Raw genomic sequence first — 19,218 nt, forward strand, 5'->3', positions numbered from 1 at the left:
TCTTCACCTTCTATTTCTGTGTTGGCTAGAAAGGGTGGGGACTCTGCTCCGAAGCCAGGCTTGGGCAGTGGCCATCGGACTGGGAGTTTGCCTGCATCAGGGTAAGAGCTGAGCATTGTTCGAGTTGGTGCCAGGCTCTGGGGTAGGCGTTCTGCTCACTCTGTTCATCTCATGGCAGCCCCAGGAGGTAGGGATTGTTATTCCCATTTTATAGGCGAGGAAACTGAGCCCTTGGAGTGAATCAGCTTTCCCTGGGCACTCTGAGGTTTGCTTGTTTGTTTTTAAAGATTCTGTTAAAAAAGCAATTAATTGTATTATATCATGCATTCCCTTTTAAAGTACCTGGAATAGATAACAGTGTTGCTTGTCTGGGAATCATGTCGATACTTTACGTAAGTGTCACTCAGGCAGGAGACGGTGGTTTGAAGGACCCAAGTGCTCTTCCTTCCCGCTGTTCTTTCTTGGGTGTTGGTGTCAGGCCTCCCTGACCCCCGGACCCCTGCAGACACAAAAGGTTAAGAAAATCCTGTCCTGTCTGTGCCGAGTGCTGCAGACTGGGTCCCCGTGAGCTGGTGCTTGTTCATCTGAAATGAGCCAAGGCCCACTGCTGCCAGACCCTCCCCATCAGGGTCCAGGCTGCCCCTGTGTGTGCGTCAGCGTGGCTATCAGCTGTCTGGTGATTGCCCTCGCTTCTGCTGTTGTGCTTCTTGGTAAGGACCAGTTTTGTCCTCCTACAGAGGATGCTGAAGCTGAATGGGGTTAAGGCCTGATGTGTGGGGTCAACATTGAAGCCCAGTCAGGAGAGGTCACTTGGTTCTGTTTAATGTCCTCACACCCTTGACATCTATGAGCACTGTCACCTCCACTTTACAGATGAGCAAATTGAGGTTCAGCAAAGTCAGGTGAGCGTGCAGGACTCCCTGGCCAGTGAGTGATGGGACTGGGGCTGGACCTAGGATTGGCTGATGCTGACGTTTGCCTCTTGTTACTGGGTAAGGACCTGATTGAATGACCAAGCTCCCTGCTGAGAAGACCAGACTACCAAAACAGTCCAGGGAGTACCTTGCCAGGGCAGAGCATCTGCACACGGCAGGGAAGGCATCAGACATCAAGGGTCTTCTGGGGCTGCAGGTGGAGGTGGGCATAGTGCATGGGCACCCAAGGGCCTTTCCCTTCCTCTCCTTTACCTATAACAGTAAATACAGATGTGGTGAGTTACAGCTTCCCTTTGCTGCTGAAAAATCTCCATCCATGTCCCCTGCTGGGCCAATGTGCTGGGTGCAGGCAGGACAGCCCTGAGATAGGAGAGGAAGCTGAGGCTCCCTGTCACAGATGGTGCCAGCTGCACCCTAGCCCTTCTGGCCACCCTCCATCAGGGTTCAGAGACATCTTTCTACAGCCCAAATATGAACATCTCATTGCCCTCTCTACAGTCCTTATTATGTCCAAGCCCAGTATGCCATTCACAGCTCATAGCAGGCTGATGCCATTGGGAATAGTGGAGTGCTGTGAAAATCCTCTCCTCCATAGAAACAATGACAACACTGGAGAAAATGGTCAGAATCAACACTGTCAGAACACTGGAAATTAACCAAAGTTTTGCAAAAATCCAGGAATGTTTTTTATAAGAAAACAGATAAATCTTGGTAGGAACAGTGAGCTTTGTGCAGTTTTAACTTGCTCTCTTCCATCCTCCCATCTCCCAGGTCCACAATAGCTTTGAAAACCAACGGCTGCAATCATGATGAAAACTTGCAGCCTGGCAGCTGCTGGAGGGGACAGAACTGGGTTGGCACTCTTTCAAAGCCCCATTCTCAGGGAATTACCATTATTTGACTGCCTGGAAATTCCCTGGAAAACCCCACTCATGGGCTTATCTCTATTCGACCTGACTTCATTCAGTGTGAATAGCCTTTGCCTGGTACATTTGTTGAAAACAATCAGTGGCAATTGTTTAACATCATAGCTGCCTTAGGCAGTGATAACAGATGAGGCAAGCAGCAAGGTAATCAAAAAACTTAAATGAAAAACTGAGGAATGAGGTGTCCATCAGGGACTTTGAAAGGAAATATTTCTGGGAACCAGAAGACCATGTACAAGTGTAGGGATGTGTGCATGCGCAGGAAAGACCTGAGAAGGCCCTATGCTGTCAGCTCTGGCTGATCTTGAGGCTCTGTGCAAGCAGGAAGTGAAGGCTAAGGCAGAGTTGTAATCCGCCTGGCTGAGTGTTGGAAGCATGACCCAACATGCATAACCCCATTGTCAAAGACTGAGAGACTTACTGGCTCCAGCCACCTAAGGAAATTTCTGTCTGGTCATTACCTGACCACTAAAAGAACAAAGCAGAAACTTTAGTGGCTTCACATACCAAAGAATACAGACTTTACAGAATTAGTTCAGAAAAGTCACTAAATAAACAGCAACATAAACAAACAGCAACAACAACAAACCCTGAGAAGGGGGAGCGGGTATATTTTTCAGAGTTGCTACATTATGTTTTCCAGTTTTCAATAAAAATATATGAGACATGCAAAAAACAAGATTGCATGGCTTAACAGGAATAAAAAAAACAGTCAATAGAAACTATCCCAGAGGAAGCTCAGACATTGGACTTATTTGACAATACCTTTAAAATCAGCTATTTTAGGTATGTTCAAAGAACAAACCATGTCTAAGTAACTAAAGGAAAGTATGAGAGTGATTTCTCATCAAATAAAGAATACCAATAAAGAGATAGAAATTATAAAAAACAACCAAATAGAAATTGCAAATTTGAAAAATAACTAAAATTAAAGATTCATGTGGGGCTTAACAGCAGATTTGAGCAGACTGAAGAAGGAATCAGTGAATTTCAAGATAGGTCAATTGAGTTTATCCAGTCTGAAGAACAGAATGAAAAAAGGATGAAGAAAAGTAAACAGAGCCTCAGAGACCTGAGAGCCACCATCAAACATAGCAACACACTCCTAATGAGAGCCCCAGAAAAGAGGAAAGAGAAGAAGGGGCAGAAAAAATATTTGAAAAAAACAATGGCCCCAAATGTCCCAAATTTGATGAAAACACTAACCTACACATCGGAGAAACTCAATTAGGATAAACTCAAAGAGAACCACACCTAGACACATAATAATCAAACTGTCAAAAGCCGAAGACAAGGAGAGAATCTTGAAAGCAGGAAGAGGGAAGCACCTTAATAAAGTTTTTAACAGATTTCCCATCAGAAACCATGGAGGCCACAAGGCAGTGGGGTGGCATATTCAAAAGCTGAACTGAAAAAGACAAGAATTCTGTATCCAACAAAAATCACAGCAATAGCACCTGCTGTTCCCTCTGCCAGGAATCTTCTCCCAGTGTCTTCATGGCTCCCCCTCTCTTCCCTTCAGGACTCAATTGTCAATCTGACCTGCTCAGAGCTCCATACCTATCTTCCCTCCTTCATTTTTCTCCATAGTTACACTCGTCACCTTTGACATACTGTGAACATGCACCTCCCCTGACTAGAATGGATGCTTCTGGAGGGCAGTGACGTTTGAATCTTTTGTTCACTGCTAAGTCCCAAGCACCTAGAACATTGCCTAGCGCATAGATCCTTCAATAAATATTTTTGTTGCATTATAACCCTTACAAATTACTGTAAGTAAGCAATTGTTGAGCTATTATCAGGTGCAAGGTATTACTCTAAGTGCTTTGTTAATCCTTTTAACCCCTCACAACCTACGATTTGGACTCTAGTCTTATTCCCATTTTAAAGATGGAAGGACTGACATATGAAAGTGTTGGATAAGTTGCCTGGAGTCCCGTTGCTGTAAATGGTGGAGCTGAACAACCCTACTGGAGTCCAGGCTCTAACCACTGCTCCGCCTCCTGCCTTTCCTGCGTCGACACTCAGGAACCTCTCATCCTGGAGACTTGTGCTCCACCGCTTACTGCTTGTACTCAGGTTCCAACCAGTCTGCCTCTCTCAGCTTTTGATAAGTCATTATACGGTTTCTCACTCATCTTAGTTTCCACATGCTATTTGCGCTTCTGAATCAGCCCCCTCTTCCTTTCTTCCTTCCTTCTCACCTCCCTCCCTCCTTCCTTCCTTCCTTGTTTGTCTGGATAATCCCTGGGGAGGACTGTTCCCGCCTGGCTGCATCCGCGAAGTGGGTGTTGTGCCTTCCTGCAGAATTCCAGGCTTCCCATATCATTGCTTCCCTGTGCTCTGTCCCTCCCTCCTGTGAGCTTTCTTTCCCAGATGTTGAGCTCCTGAGGACAGGGACGTGGGGTGTAAGAGATCGTCCACGCATGTTTGCCTGTGTGCATGGGGGATGTTGGGTGCTTCGGGGGTGAGGTTTCCCGCAGGTAGTGGAGGAGGACAAGCAGGGCAAGCCCTGGGGGTTTCCTAGCATGGGGGTGGGCAATGCTCAGTCGGTTTTTGAGGAATGAAGTGAATGGGCAGAGGCTGAGAAGCCAGTGGACAGAGGAAGGCCTGTGAATGCATGGCTAGTTATAGAGAAGGAAGAAAACACAGTGGTTCCTCAGAGATGTAAATAAGCCTGAATTTTATACCAAAACAGAGGGGAGAAAATCGGTGTTGTCTCTCTCCGCCCACTCTTGCAATCCCTTTTCTTAGCTTCTCAGTATCAGTGACACTTCTATATCCTAGACACCCAGTTTTTACTCATTCATTCATGCATAACACACATGCGTATCCCCCTTGCTCTGTGTTCGGTGCTGGGGGATGTATAAGCCGGGTCTGCGTCCTCCGGTTCCTCACTGTCTCAGTGGGGAAAGCTGCCCTGCAGGTAGAGGATTATAAGTGGACATTAGGCTTGTCACGGGGTGAACACAGCATCTTTCCAAGCTGGGGCAGGGCATGGTGGACCTGGTGGGGCAAGGGCCTCATCAGGGAGAAGCCTCTCTGAGATGTGGGTTCCTGGTCCCTGCCTGTGATGTGGGTCGCTACTCTCTGGCATGAGGTATTATTGAAAATGCAGAACTGAGTTAAGATCTGGCATCAGGAGTTTTAAGATATGAACAGAGTTGTGTAAAAAGAACAAACTACTTTAATTCCACATCACTTTCTTCATTTATACCGGAGATGCATGTTTAAGTCTCACAGACCCCTCCAGCGTACCATGTGTGTGATTTCCCAAGTCTCACAGCTGAGGGTGCTTTTGGCTGCAGGTGACAAAAGTTGGCCATGCAGCGTCTTCAAGAGCGAGGGGCTCTCTTTCCCCTGGGGCGAGAGGTCCAGAAGTGGCACCTGGCTCTGGTCCAGCAGCTCCGTGATCAGGCCCCATGGCCTCTCCCAAGTGGGTTCCGTGGGGCACCTCGTCCTGAGATAGGCCCCTGATCCCATCTCCCTCGTCCCTCACATGTGGGAGGGTCAGGGTGCTTGGACGACTCGTCAGGAACCCCAGCCTCTCCCAAACGTACGGCTCGGGGAGGTTCTCCGTTGCCCTGCCTTGGTCCTCATTACTTAAGCCTTTTAAAGTCTTTCTGGCGTCCAGGATGCTGGCTGTGTGCTATGGGTAGACAGTGAATTGTTTAGACTGACCCAGGTACTGTAGTAAACGGACGCCCAGCATATAAGAGAGGTTGCCCCGCCCTCATAGCCGGCTGAGGGGTGACCCTGTGCACAGCACAGGACTCCCGTGAGGCTCTGACGGGGCCTGGGCCTCAGTCGCCTGCATCACCTGTAGGGGGTGTGGAGGAGGGCTGCTTATTCTTTAAGATCACATCACTTCTGCTCACCTGCCACCAGCCCCGGCCCCGTCACAGGGCCACCTTGGGAAAAGGGACAGGCCTAGTGGGCATTGAGCTGCCCCCTGTGTCTGGGGGACACCGAGTACAGAGACAGCATGCGGTGGTCACTGCTGCTGCCCTGTGTCCTGGGAGCAGCTCTGAGTGGCCCCAGCATTTCTTCCCTCTATGACCAAAGAGCACCCCCGGCTTCTCCCAGCCTCAGTCTTCTCACCTGTGAAATGGGAAGAGCAGAGCCTTCCTTTTCCGCTGCTTGAGGAATCAGCAGGGGGCTCTAGTTTCAGGTGACACGCGAAGGTAAGGTCTGTCTGAGTGGCAGGAGCCTGTCCGTCCGTCCGTCGGCGGAGGAGGGCAGCGGGCACCCCTTTGTCTTGCAGCATCCTCTTCGCCGACATCGTGGGCTTCACGGGCTTGGCCTCGCAGTGCACGGCCCAGGAGCTGGTGAAACTCCTCAACGAGCTCTTCGGCAAGTTCGACGAACTGGCCACGGTAAGCGCAGCCGCTCCCTTTGTCCGGAGGTTAACTTGAGTTGCTCCTGGGGTGACGATGTGCCAGGTGGATCCCCGTGTTGGAGATGTGACCTAGGCTGGATGGGACGCGGGGTTCACCTGTTGTTTCAGCCTCACTGTTCGCTGGTTCCTTCCCTGGGACCTGAGCGCCGCCTTTGCAGACAGGACGACGCTGCACCAGCACAGGCAGCGCCTCCAGTGAGGGGCCCCGGCAGCACGAGGCACCGGCTGAGTTGTGTGGTCTTGCGTACGGGCCGCCCTCCCCCTTCTGTCCTGTGCCGGATGTCGCTTGGGCTGGCCTTGGCGGAGGGCTCTTTGGAGCAGGCCTGGGCTGCCCTTTTCCGGGCCCCGCTGCCTGGACTTGAAACTTGCCTGCTGGGGGTCAGTGGGTGACATCTCAGGAGGCCCGGCCCCCTTGCTCGCTGCGGGCTGAGCGCCAGGGTTTTGAAGTCTTCCTGGAACAGGTCACATCTAAGGCCTGCAGAGGTCAAGCCAAGGCCAGGCTAACAGCCTCGCTTGCAGCATGCAGGCCTGGGACTCTGGCACCCACCTTCCCTGCCCTGCCAGGGCATGGGGGGCACCCAAGGACATGGACAAGTTCACCTTCTCCTTCAGCCTCACTCGAGGTGGACACAGAGGCCCCTGAGTGGGTGGTTATGAGACGGAGGGAGGGAGGGAGGGAGAGAGGGATGGAGGGAGGGGTCGGCAGATTCTGTCGAGGTCAGACTCCTTCTCAGAGGAGGTGACAGTTAAAGCTCTTGGAAGGAAGAGTGAACGTCCCCTCAGTGAACAGGGTGCAGAGAGGACCCCTGGCTGGGCCTGGCTTATGCAGTGGCCAGGAGTCATGAGGGACGTTGGGTGTGTGTAGGGGGCTGGGTGGTGGGTACCGCGTGGGCCACAGACTCAGGCCGGCCTCTGCGCAGGACACAGAACACCAGGCCCCGGCCTTTGCTCTCGACTTGCAGGAAGAGTGAGCAGCGGTCACAGTGGCTGTAATGTCGTTTTGCTGGGCATGGAGCTGCCTGTCCTCGAGGCCCTGGCAGCCTTTGTCCGCGTGGCCACTGGACTTGCTCCTGGGAGCGAGGCTGTGGTCTGGGCAAACACGTGCCACCTCGCCTTCCTGGGAGAAGGCCTCCCGGTCGTCCTCCCGCGGACCGGGCTGCCTGGGGTTTCAGGGGAGCACAGAAGAGGCGGGGAGGGCATGAGCGTTGGCTGTGCCCGTGCGTGGGGCTGGCTGTAGGGCCTCCAGCACCTTTTGCCTTTGGGTCAGGATGCGTGTTTTGTCCGGTGCAGGGGGTGACTGGCGGCCGGGGGCTCTCACAGTGCTGCTTGGGAGCTTTCTCAGGCCTGCTGCTTCCTCCCCCCTCACCAGGAAGCTTCTGGACCAGGGTCCCACTTGGCCCGCCAGGGCCTCTTTTCTCAGCATCTGCTGCTGACGGGAGGGCCTGTGCCCTTTGCCTCCTCGTCCGATTCTGTCTTCCCAGCAGCTTGAGGTCAGCGTCACGGTCCCCGAAGGATCAGGGCCAGGTTTGGTCAGTGATTCATGGTGAGCAGTGTCGCCTGCCCCTCTGCTGTCCCTGGGAGACCCCCCCTGCTCCAGGTCTCTCAGGACATAACCTGCTCCCCAGCCCCAGGAAGGCCCAGGAGTCTTGACGGATTTTCCACTGGTCCTTTGTCAGATACCTGATTTGCAAATATTTTCTTCCCCGCTTTGGCCTGTTTGTTCATTTGCTGACAGTGTTGTATGAAGGGCAGAGATTTTAGTTTTTATGCAGCTCAGTGGTCACTTTCTTCTTCTGTGGGTGTAGCGTTCCCAGAGGTGGGCAGTCCGCTGGCCGGCCCCACCTGTGCTGTGTTCTGTTGGAGCAGACGCAGGGCCCACCCCTTCCAGGGGCTGGAGAGATGGGCCTCCCTGGGTGGGAGAGCACGGGCGGAGACGGTGCCCCGGGGACACCCAGGTCTTCGTTCTCAGGATGAAATGTGTGATCTGGGGGCTCCCTGTCCTGTCCTCTTCCTCCCTAGAATACAAACTCCATCTGTCGCTTGGCCAGTTTCTTCTGTTTTAAATCAGCGGCAGGTGTGAGTGTCACCTTGAGTTCCAGGCCTGTGCCTTCACCCTGGCCCTGGGGGTGCCTCTCGGGCCCATGTCCCAGCTGTGACATCCACTGCCCCTTTCTGTCGGCACCACACCCAGGGTGCACATGGCAGGGTGTCCACTGGGCCTTCTGGGACATCACACGTTCCCTCAAAATGTCTCAGTGTTCCATGTGTTTCCTCAGATTGTTACAATTTGCCTTTTTTTGTTCTTAAATTTATCCCTAGGTATGTCATTCTTTTTGATGCAGTTGTAAATGGGATTATTTTCTTAATTTTACTTTCTACTAGTTCGTTATTAGTATATAGAAATGTGACAGATTTCTGTATATTGATTTTGTATCCTGCAACTTCACCGAAATCATTTATTAGTTCTAACAGTTTTTTGATACAGTCTTTAGAGTTTTCTGTATATAATATGACATTTGCAAATAGAGATAGTTTTACTTCTTTTCCAGTTTGGATGCCTTTTATTTCTTTTTCTTGTCTAACTGTTCCGGCTGGGACTTCAACACTATGTTGAATAAAAGTGGTGAGAGTGGACATCCTTGTCTTGTTCCTAATCTTAGAGGAAAAGCTTTCAGCTTTTCACCAGTGAGTATGATGTTAGCTGTGGGCTTGTCACACATGGCCCTTTATTATGTTGAGGTATGTTCCCTCTATACCCACTTTGTTAGACTTTTTATCATGAGAGGATGTTGAATTTTATCAAATACCTTTTTTGCATTCTATTGAGATTACTATATGATTTTTATTCTTTATTTTGTTAATGTGTTTGTATCACATTGATTGATTTGTGTATGTTGAACCATCCTTGCATCCCTGGAATAAATCCCACTTGATCGTGCCATGTGATCCTTTTAATGTATTGTTAAATTCGATTTGCTGATATTTTGTGGAGGATTTTTGCATCTATGTTCATCAGGGATATTGGATAATTTTCTTCTTTTGTGCCGTCCTTGTCAGGATAATGCTGGCCTCGTAAAATGAATTTGGAGGTGCTCCTTCCTTTTCTGTTTTTTTGAGAGTTTGAGAAGGATTGGTATTAATTCTTCTTTGAACGTTTGGTAGAATTCACCAGTGAAATCATCTGGTCCAGGGCTTTCCTGTATTGGGAGTTTTTGATTACTGATGCAGTCTGTTCAGATTTTATATTTTTTCCTGATTGAATCTTGGTGGATTGTATATTTCTAGGAATTTATCCATTTCTTCTAGGTTGTCCAGTTCGTTGGTGCATAAGAGATTTTCTCTTTTATTCACTACTAGGCTCTTTCACCAGGACACTTACTAGTGTCTGAGATGCTGGATTAGATACTTTTATCAAGGGATGTGCACACCCTCCAGAGAACAGGTGCTGCACACACTGGAGCCTCATGGTGGGTTGACTGGAGTAAGAGATATGTTAGGTGTGTGTATGTGTATGCCTGTGAGTGAGCATGTGTATATAAATGTATGTGAGTGTGTGTGTACATGTGAGTGCATTGTATATACATGAGTGTGCATGAACATGCATGCAACTGTGTACACGTACATGTGTGCATGCGTGTACGTGAGTTAATATGTAAGTGAATAGGTAGGTGTACGTGTGTGTACATGTGTGTTTTTTTGTTAGATTTTTTTTCCATCTATGCTCCTGAAGGATATTAGTCTGTGGCTTTCTTTTCTTATGTTGTTTTTTTGTGGTATCAAGGTAATGCTGATCTCATAGAAGAGTTGGGGAGTATTTCCTCCAGTTCAATTTTCTGGAAGAGTTTGTGTAGAATCAGTATTACTTCTCTCTTAAATGTGTGGTAGAATTTACTGGTGCGTGGAGTTTTCTTTGTGGAAATTTTTAACTACAAATTCAATTACTTTCAGTAGGGCTAGTCGGGTTATTTATTTTTTTCTTGAATGAGCTTGGTGTTTTCTAATCTTTCAAGGAGTCTGCCCATTTAACCCAAGTTGTCAAAGTTATTAGAATAAAGTTGTTCACACTATTTCCTTGTTATCCTTTTAATATTTGTGGAATGTGTGGTAATGGCACCTGTCCCATTCTTGATTTTGGTGATTTGTGTCTTCTTTTTGTCTCATCATTCTGGCTACAGATTTATCAATCTTATTAATTTTTTAAAAAGAATTTGCTTTTGGTTTCATATATCTCTGTTTCTATTTTATTAATTTCCTTTATGTTTTTTTATTATTTTGTTTCTTCTGCTTATTTTGGTTTTCATTTGCTCTTCTTTTTGTAGTTTCTTAAGGTAGAAGCAGAGACCATTGTGTTTTAGATCTTTTTTCCTCTTCTGATATTAGTGTTTAATGCTGTGAACTTCCTCTGAAGTACTGCTTTAGCAAATTTCTGATCTGTTGTGTTTCTATTTGTGTTCAATTCAAAATACTTTAAAATTTTCCTTTTAATTTTTCTTAGACCCATGGATTATTAAGACATTTGTTTTTTGAGGCAGTTTGCAAAGATCTTTCTGTTTTTGACTTCAAATTTAATTTTATTGTGGTTGGAGAACATACTTTTAAAATTTGAATCCTCTTAAATTTATGGCCCAGAATATGGGCTTCATTCATTTGTGTGGTCTATGTGTGGCATATTTCCACGTTTTATCATTTTTTCTGTTTAATTTCCTCTAATGTTTCTTTTTCTCTTTTTTATTTTATACATTTATTTTTTAAAATTTATTTATTTTTGGCTGCATTGGGTCTTCGTTGCTGCACCTGGGCTTTCTCTAATTGTGGTGAGCGGGGGCTACCCTTCATTGCGGTGTGTGGGCTTCTCATTGCGGTGGCTTGTCTTGTTGCAGAGCACGGGCTCTAGGCGCGTGGGCTCAGTAGTTGCAGCATACGGGCTCAGTAGTTGTGGCTCACGGACCCTAGAGCACAGGCTCGGTAGTTGTGGCACACGGGCTTAGTTGCTCTGCAGCATGTGCGATCTTCCCGGACCAGGGCTCAAACCCGTGTCCCCTGCATTGGCAGGTGGATTCTTAACCACTGTGTCCCCAGGGAAGCCCTCCTCTAGTGTTTCTTGCAGTGTGGGCCTGCTGGTGACAAATCCTTTCAGCTTTTGTATTTCTGAAAGAACTCTTTATTTGGCCTTTATTTTTTTGAATCTCTTTTTGCTGGGTATAGAATTCTAGGTGCAAAGGTCTTTCCCCCAGAACTTTAAAGATGCTGCTCTTACTGTCATCTTTCATATTGTTTTCAACAAGAAGTCTTCTGTCAACTCTTTGCTCCTCTGTATGAAATGTCTTTTTTCTCTGCCTGCTTTTAAGATTTTCTCTTCATTGCTGGTTTTCAGCAGTTCGATTTTGACACGCCTAGCTGTGGTTTTCTTCAGGTGTCTCGTGCTTGCAGTTTATGGAGCTTCTCGCATCTGTAGTTTTCATAATATTTGGGGAAAAACCCTCAGTCACCGTTTTACAAATACTTTCCTATGCCCCTCCTCCTCTTCCTTCAGGAACACCAGTTTCACCCACGTCCGGATGATGATCTTGTTTTATTTTGGGGGTTCTTTTTCTTTCTGTTTCACTTTGGACAGTTTCTACTGCTGCGCCTTCAGGTTCACTAATCTTTGCATCTTCAGCGTCTAACCTGCCACGTACCATCCAGTGAAGCTTGCAGCTCAGACATGATAGTTTCATTTTGGATCTTTTTTCTTTCTCGTTGAGGTGATTCTGAGGAAGCTCAAAATTAAAATGGCCTCATTCCCTTCTAATTTATTGCTTTTTTTCTCTGTTCTTTTGTGCATTGATGTTGTGTGTTTTAAACATATTTTCACTCTTAATCTGCTGGTGTCCTGTTTTGATGAGCACCTGGACGTGTTTTTCTCATACGTGCTTGTTTTGTGTCCAAGTGCCCGGTGAGGAGGGTGTGGTGACCCCAGGGATCCAAACCCATCCTCCTTTACAAAGGTATCTGCCGGGCAGTTGAACAAACACAGAGTGTGTTTGTCTTGGTCTCCACAGGAGCTGACGTTTTATTTACCCCGATCCATGGCTGATGACCACAGACGTGCACTATGTTTTTGACCTTTCCCCCATTTATTGGATCCATTTTAGGTTTGTGTTTGCTCTGATGTCCGTGTGTATTTGGCAACTGGCCGCACCCTTTGGGTTTATGGAGAAGCACCTGTCCCGGGCTCAGCCCTGCTCCACCACCACCTGTTGGGGACGGGGCCCTTCTCTGGATCAGTTTTCTCTGCGGGAAAGTGAACTGGCCGGACGAAGCAGACGTCCCTCTGGTTGGTTCAGGAGGTGTGGGGCAGCGTGGAGGGTCCTTGGTGTGCCCGCTACGGAGACGAGCCTGAGCCCCAGTTGTCCTCTTATCAGCAAGGCCACCTGGGCTGGTTGTGGCCCCCTCCTCAGGGGTGACAGGCAGATGAGAACACAGTCCTTAGCTCTGGTCCTGACCCCAGGAGTCCTTCAGGGACTGTTTCCAGAGAGAGCTTGTCACACTGTTGTCAGTTCTCAGTCCCGAGGTGGCAGTTGCCTGGCACAGGAGGGGCATGCATTGGATTTAGGATGGTGCCGGTGGTGCCCGGGGCCAGGAGGCTGACCCACACGCATCATGGGTGGTTAGCGAGCGCGGACAAGTGCGGGAGGTATCCCCTCTCTGGTCCGAGCATCCCTGGGGACGCTCAGAGTCTGCTGAGGGGCTCGCCCTGGGGATGCCCGCCCTTGGGCTTGGCCAGTCTGCGCTGTCTCTGAGCTCGGACGCTTCGTGAGCCTTTCTGGCCCATGAGGACCGGACACCGAGGGGCTCCTGGACAAGAGTGTAGGGGGTGCAATTCCTGAAAGATGACTCTGATGACCTGTGTTAGTGAGGACATTATTTTTCAGTTATTTGTGTTATTCTGGATGTTTCTGAAAGGGACCCATGGAAGCTGGTCCAAGGGCAGAGCTCCCTACCCAATTCCGAGCTACTCGGGTGTGTGTTCAGGTCCATCCTTCCTGTCTCCCCTCATCCCTCCTCCTCTTCGGGAGACTGTCCTTGGGCTCATTTCAGAGGGTCAGGCCTTCCTGCTCTGACACCCCGGTCCCGTAGCTGCGCAGAGTTGGCCGCATTCAGGCCTGACACATGCTCGTGGGTCAGTTGTGACTCTGCTGGACGGTGTTCCTTTAGCAAAGCCACCTGTGCACCTGCTGTCGGGCAGGGGCTGCTGGAGCCCAAAGACGGAGTCAGGGAACTTACAGCCAGGGTACTTACAGCTCGGGTGGGGAGACCTTGAACCAATTTTGCAAAACCAGGATTTGCTGAACGAGGTGTTTGCTAGAGTGTGGTCAGGATGTAAACAGACATCGTGAGCACAGCCTGGAGGGGTGGCGGTGGGGCTGTCACCAGAACTCAGCTTGGAAAACTGACCCAAAGGAACGACTTTAAGTGATCAAATAACATATAGAGTAGAATCCCAATTTTCACACTGTGTGTGCACACACTTACGTGAGTGCCAGAGAGAAAAGGCTGGAATGAAATATTCCAGAAGAACTGTGGTTATTGCTGAGTTGTGAGTTACGGTGTGTAATTTTCTGAACTTTCTGCATCCTTGATGATGAACCCGGATTTCTTTAATTATCCCTTGATGAGCAGGGAGTAGATATTGTTTCTTGAAAAGCCAGTAGATGTTTGGACTTTGAATGAGTCTGTCATTTGTATCAGGCCACCTGTGGAAACTCACCACCCTGTCTGCTGGGAGGAAACCTTTATTCAGCAGCTGCGGTGGCCCAGGTCCCTTGGTGGGGAGATGTGCTCCAGGCAGAGGGAGGAGCGAGGTGTGGAGAGCAAGGCTCACTTAAGGCCTGAGTGGGGAACAGTGGTGGAGGGAGAGACAGGGTAGCCTGAATGGGACCCCTGAGTGCCGTGCGGAGGAAGATGTGGTTCCTCCATGTATCACCAGGGAGACGTGTGTTCATAATTGGGTTCAGAAAGCAGCTGCCAGGTCCCTACTGTGTGCCAGCATTGTCCTAGGTGATAGGGCTGCAGCATGAGTAAGTCAGATGTAAACCCTGCCCTCGAAGGTTTTAGAAAATTCACACGAGCACAAAGGTAGAGACAATAATGTAACACCCTCTCCCCAGGCTCCCACAACCCATCCTCGACAGTAACTAACGTCCGGCCAGTCTTGTTTGGTCTGCACTCTCCCCCCCAAGATCCTGCCCATCACCGCACGGCACGCTTGTATCCTTGGTGAGTAGCTCTTCCATTGAGCCCGTTAACGGCCAGCACCACCTCAACGCCCCTGTCGCACCCAACGGCACTGACTGCAGTTACAGATTCCTGAGTCTGGCTCTGGGCTTGGTCACCCTGCTCGTCTCAGACATGTCTCTTCTTCAGAGCTGGTTTGTTCCAGTCGGGATTCACACGAGGTGGACGCATGTCTGGATTGTACCCTTGGGTTGGGTTATGGAGGTGACAGTCATGACACAGAGGCTGATGCCACAGAAGGATGCTCTATCACTCATGGTTCCCGAGAGGAGGGGACACACCAGGCCATCCAAGGTCACAGGGGACCACCGGGCGCCCAGGTTGGCAGAGGGGGCTGGGAGAGCAGGGCGGGGCTTTATTGGCGTTTCCACGGGCAGAGGCGACAAGCAGACGCAGGGCTGGACAGCGTGGATAGTGAGGGCTCTGGGCTGGCGGTGTTCCCCGCGGTCTGGTCCCCGCCCTGGTGATTAGGGTGGGGACAGTGGCTGGAGTGTGAGAGCCCGCAGAGGAGATGTGGCCTCTGATCCGCCGGTGTGATAGGAACAAGCCGTTGTTTGTCTCCAGGAATTAGCCAGCCCTGCGCCGTGCGGGGGGGGAGGTCATCGTTCCCTGCCAGCGAGGCCCCCGAGACGTCAGACCTTCATAGGACACAGAAAACAAAAACCGGGATGAATACACACGTCGTATTCTGTGGCTATGCCAAGTGTTTCTTGGTTTTGGTTTTTCCTTGTTAACGCTCCTGCCCTTTGTGGCGGCTCAGCCCCAAGGTTGGGTGTGTCCCGTGCTTCTCCTGAACCCGCAGACCTTCTCTACCTGCCTTAGATCCTGGGCTCGCTCATTTGTGTTGACAGTCCTTCCCTGGAGCGCAGTTCGGTCCCCAGCTCCCCCTCCTCCACTGGCCTCCTCCCTCCAGGGCGTGTGGATCTGAGGTTCCCGTGTTGTTACCCATCTCCCATGACACTGCACCCGAGGGTCACAGCAGCTGCCTCGAAAACTTGACCCATCAGTGTTCACTCTGGTTGACACAGTGGTCGTTTTCTGATCCTGTTGTTTCCTCTGCATTTATTGGCTTGTGGTTCTTTAAAAACGAAGAACATGTACTCGTCAGCTCTTTGGTTATCCTCAGTGGATGCTTGATTCTTTTCATTTCTTTATCAAGTTTCAGGACTAGAACCCTCCAAAGGGGTGAGACATGCGCTTGCCTCCTGCCTCCTCGTGACTCAGCCCATCCCCTCTGAGCATGGTCCTGCCTCACACACAGATGCGCCGTTTTCCAGAAGCCCTAGTTTCTTTCATTGGGAAACGGTTTTTCCAGCCTGTAATCTGGGTGGTCTCTGGTCCTGGGACTTTACAGGAGACAGACATGGAAGATATGTTTTAGAAAAAGAAAAATTCATGAATGAATTCTCCGTTCATATTGATAGTTCCAATTCACTTAACTTCACTCCTGTGATTCTTATATTTGTGTCCCTTTTCCTTTGATGCTGGAAACCCTAATGACAGTAATAGAATATTTTTGTTTCATCCTTTTATATACAGTTGATTCAAAATAGCATTACCAATGTTATTCCCCACGATAAGACCATTGAATACAATCTAAGGTTTCTTTAGTGGTTTCTCTCGTTATCTTGCCCTTGAATTACATCCCACTAGATATACAGTCAAATACGTGTCTCCGTGTCACTTGTGAAACCACTTGTGAAACCACTTGTGAATTGTGCTACCAATGTGGTCACAGTTATTTCATTTTGGTTTTATTTTTAGGCATTGCTGTTCTAAATTTAGTTTTTCTTTTTTAAGTACATCAAATATTTGCACGGCTCTGTCCCACAGTGCAGACCCTGAGGCAAGATACGTGGAGAGAGGGCTGACCTCCCCCCCCACCATCGCCCCCCGCCCTGTGCAGTTAGGTGTCTGTGCTCTGTTTGGGGTTGCTCCTCCACTGTTCCTTTTGGATACCAGGAGCAGAAGTGTACATGTGACTATTTATTATTGGAGAGTGTGCCTCAGTGGGGCCCGTTGATGTCTCTTGGGCGTGGCTGAGGCTGGAGAGACTTCTGGTCCTGAGTTAAGGTGGCTGGTCTCTGCTGTAGGACAGATGTCTGTGCGTTCTTGGGTACCAGCTCTGTTGCTCCGGTGTGGTCCCTCCCCTTGGGCAGGAAGCCCTCGGAGCACAGGGTCCTCATCTCTTCCCTTCGTTTATATCCGTGGTCCTTGTTGCAGTGGGTGGAGCATGTGGGACTCAGTAAAAGGAACTGCAGGAATGATCTATGAAAATTGAAGTTGAAATGATTATGTGTCCTACTTTCCAGCGATAGCCGTGGTTTGTATTTTGGTGCATTTCTTTTCAGCTTTGTGTGGACGCAGCAGGTTAAACACTCAGACAGCCACCTAGAAGGAACATTTTCTAAAATCTCTTATTTTGTTTTCCCACTGATGGCCCAGCGCCGTGCGAAGTTAATATCACTTGGCCAGTTGGTTTTGGATGCTGTCACCTGGGGATCAGGTGCAGTCACTGGATCATTTCAAGCTCTCTCTCTGCACCTCCCCTCCCCTGGGGGTGCCACCAGGTCTTGGGAGCTCCCCAGCCTTCCCAGAAGCCAGCTGCGGTGTGGGGTCCACATGATGGCCTCTGACCTCTCTGGACTCCGCTGTTACAGAGCCGGCCTCAGAGGGGTTTGAGCATCTTACGGTTCTGCAGTTGCAGTGGCTCTTCCTGATCCCACTGAATTCTCTGCTTCTTCCCGGGTCCAGGGCTGGGCGGGCAGGGTCACAGAGCCCTTGAGTGTGGGAGTCTCTGCTGTCCTCTCGGGCAGGGCCAGCCGGGTCCAGAGTTGACCAGCGGGCCTGCAGACCATACCTGGGAAGCAGAGGAGACCCTCCTGCCTGGATCCCCCGGCAGCCCCTGTGCTGCTCTGAGGGGGCTCTGTCCATCATGTCCTGTCACTTCTGTCCCTTCCAAGCAAGCCCCGCCGGCCCTCCTCCTCCGTTTTCTTTCTTTGCTTTGGCTGGGAAACAGCTGTTCAGGTGTCACAAACGCTCCCTGCGGGGGAACTCCAGGCGCTGGCTTTCAGTATTTACAGGGAAGATGTTGTTATCTAAAACACCAGAAGCGATGGAAAAGATCGTTTTTTTGGTCTCTTAAGCTTGTTAACAAAAGTCAGGAGAGTTGAGATTAAAAACAAGGGGACGGGTGAGCACTTCACTTCCCCAGTCTGTTCTGAGCCCCGGAGGGACTGTCTCAGGATGGTCGCCAACGACACATTTGTCGCTGACGGGCTGTAATCATGCTCCTGTGTGTGTTGGCGGGTCCAGCGGAGGATGGCTGCTCTCTAGAAAGCTCTCCCCAGAACGCGGTGGACCTCATCTACCTGTGAGCCCGCGGCTGGATGTCACTTGCTAGATGCCCCCGTCCTGACCTGCAGAGCAGCCGTGCCGGGCAGTAGGGGTCCCTCCTGAGGATCGCCAGGGGCGCCACTTGCCTTCGTCACAGTTGACAAGAACAAGGGTTCTTCAGCACCTCCTGTCCTGAGGGGTCGGCCATCGGAGATCCCACCCAGCCCCACGGAGACTCCCTTTTCTGTGGCGGCCACTCTGAGTCTCTGTGTCAAATATGACAGTCGGGCTCATAGGGAGGCTGTTTGGGGGGCAGCCCCACCCACGGCCTCTGATTTCCCTTGAAATCTGATGGCACAACTGCCACGTACGACCTGCCCGTAGGACTTATGGCCCATTCACACGCACACACACACACGCGCGCACACACCTGCCCGCTCAGTGGCCTTGTACCGAGCACCTTCCAGTCGCGGGGTCAGGCGTGTCGGGGACACGCACAGATGAACAGAAGCCTGGGCTTATGGGGCCTGGAGGTGGCTGGGAGCTCTGCGGAACCAAGCTGGGGGATGCAGGGATGTCCGCAGTCACCCACCCTCAGCGTCCCCCGGAGATGCCGATGGGTGGGGACACCTGTCATCCTCGAGGTCCCCAGAATCAGGGCTTGGTGACTTAGAAATCTTCTGCAAGAATGCTGCCTACGTGGGGTAGGTGCTGTCACTTGTGCGGGCTCCTCAGAGGGAGGGGTCTGGGTCACCAGATGGACAGCTGGGGGGGGGGGGGCCGGACGAGTCGGGGATCGTGAGCTTTCCACCGAGGCTCTCTGCGCCTGGGGAGGGTCGCGCCCCTGGCAGTGGACCTGCATCTCATCCTGGGCGCTCGGGTCTAGTGAAGGCAGCCCGAGTGTGAAGATGGGGAGCGGATGTATGGGGGGAGCTGCCCCTCGCTGGCCTGCACGGTGTGTCCTGGCAGTGACGGTGGGGACAGGTGAGGACGGACACTCTAGAGGTGCCAGAAGAGAGCCCGGGCTGCCTGCTAGCCTGGAGAAGCCTGGCCGGCTGCCTCCCAGGGGCTCTGTGGTGTGGACGTCTGCACCAGGCCCTGGGCTCCCAGACTCTTGTCACGGGACAAGTCAGCCCCGGCACGGCCTGCCCGTGGGACGCCGGGAAACAAACCCCTTCTGCAGACCAGGAGGCTGGTGTCCTAATGGTTAAGTGGCCGCCCCTGGTCTCTTGAAGGATGAGTGGCCGGACCCTGGACCTCCCTGAGGCCAGCTCCCCATCCACAGGGGGAGCTTGTGGGGCTTAGGATGGGGAAGACCCAGTCACTGGGTTTTCCCAGAGACCAC

At 50.6% G+C, this 19,218-nt stretch overlaps 1 protein-coding gene across 1 annotated transcript in view; it reads left to right on the forward strand.

The window, feature by feature from the left end:
• The window catches only part of ADCY1 (adenylate cyclase 1), a 122,044-nt gene that overhangs the window by 41,194 nt on the left and 61,632 nt on the right, over positions 1-19,218 (forward strand). Inside the window, exon 4 of the mRNA XM_059932901.1 lies at positions 6,126-6,237. Coding sequence (XP_059788884.1) covers positions 6,126-6,237 — 112 coding nt within the window. The remainder of the gene's footprint in view (positions 1-6,125; positions 6,238-19,218) is intronic.

Source organism: Balaenoptera ricei, chromosome 9 (genome assembly GCF_028023285.1).
Source record: "Balaenoptera ricei isolate mBalRic1 chromosome 9, mBalRic1.hap2, whole genome shotgun sequence".
NCBI lineage: Eukaryota > Metazoa > Chordata > Mammalia > Artiodactyla > Balaenopteridae > Balaenoptera > Balaenoptera ricei.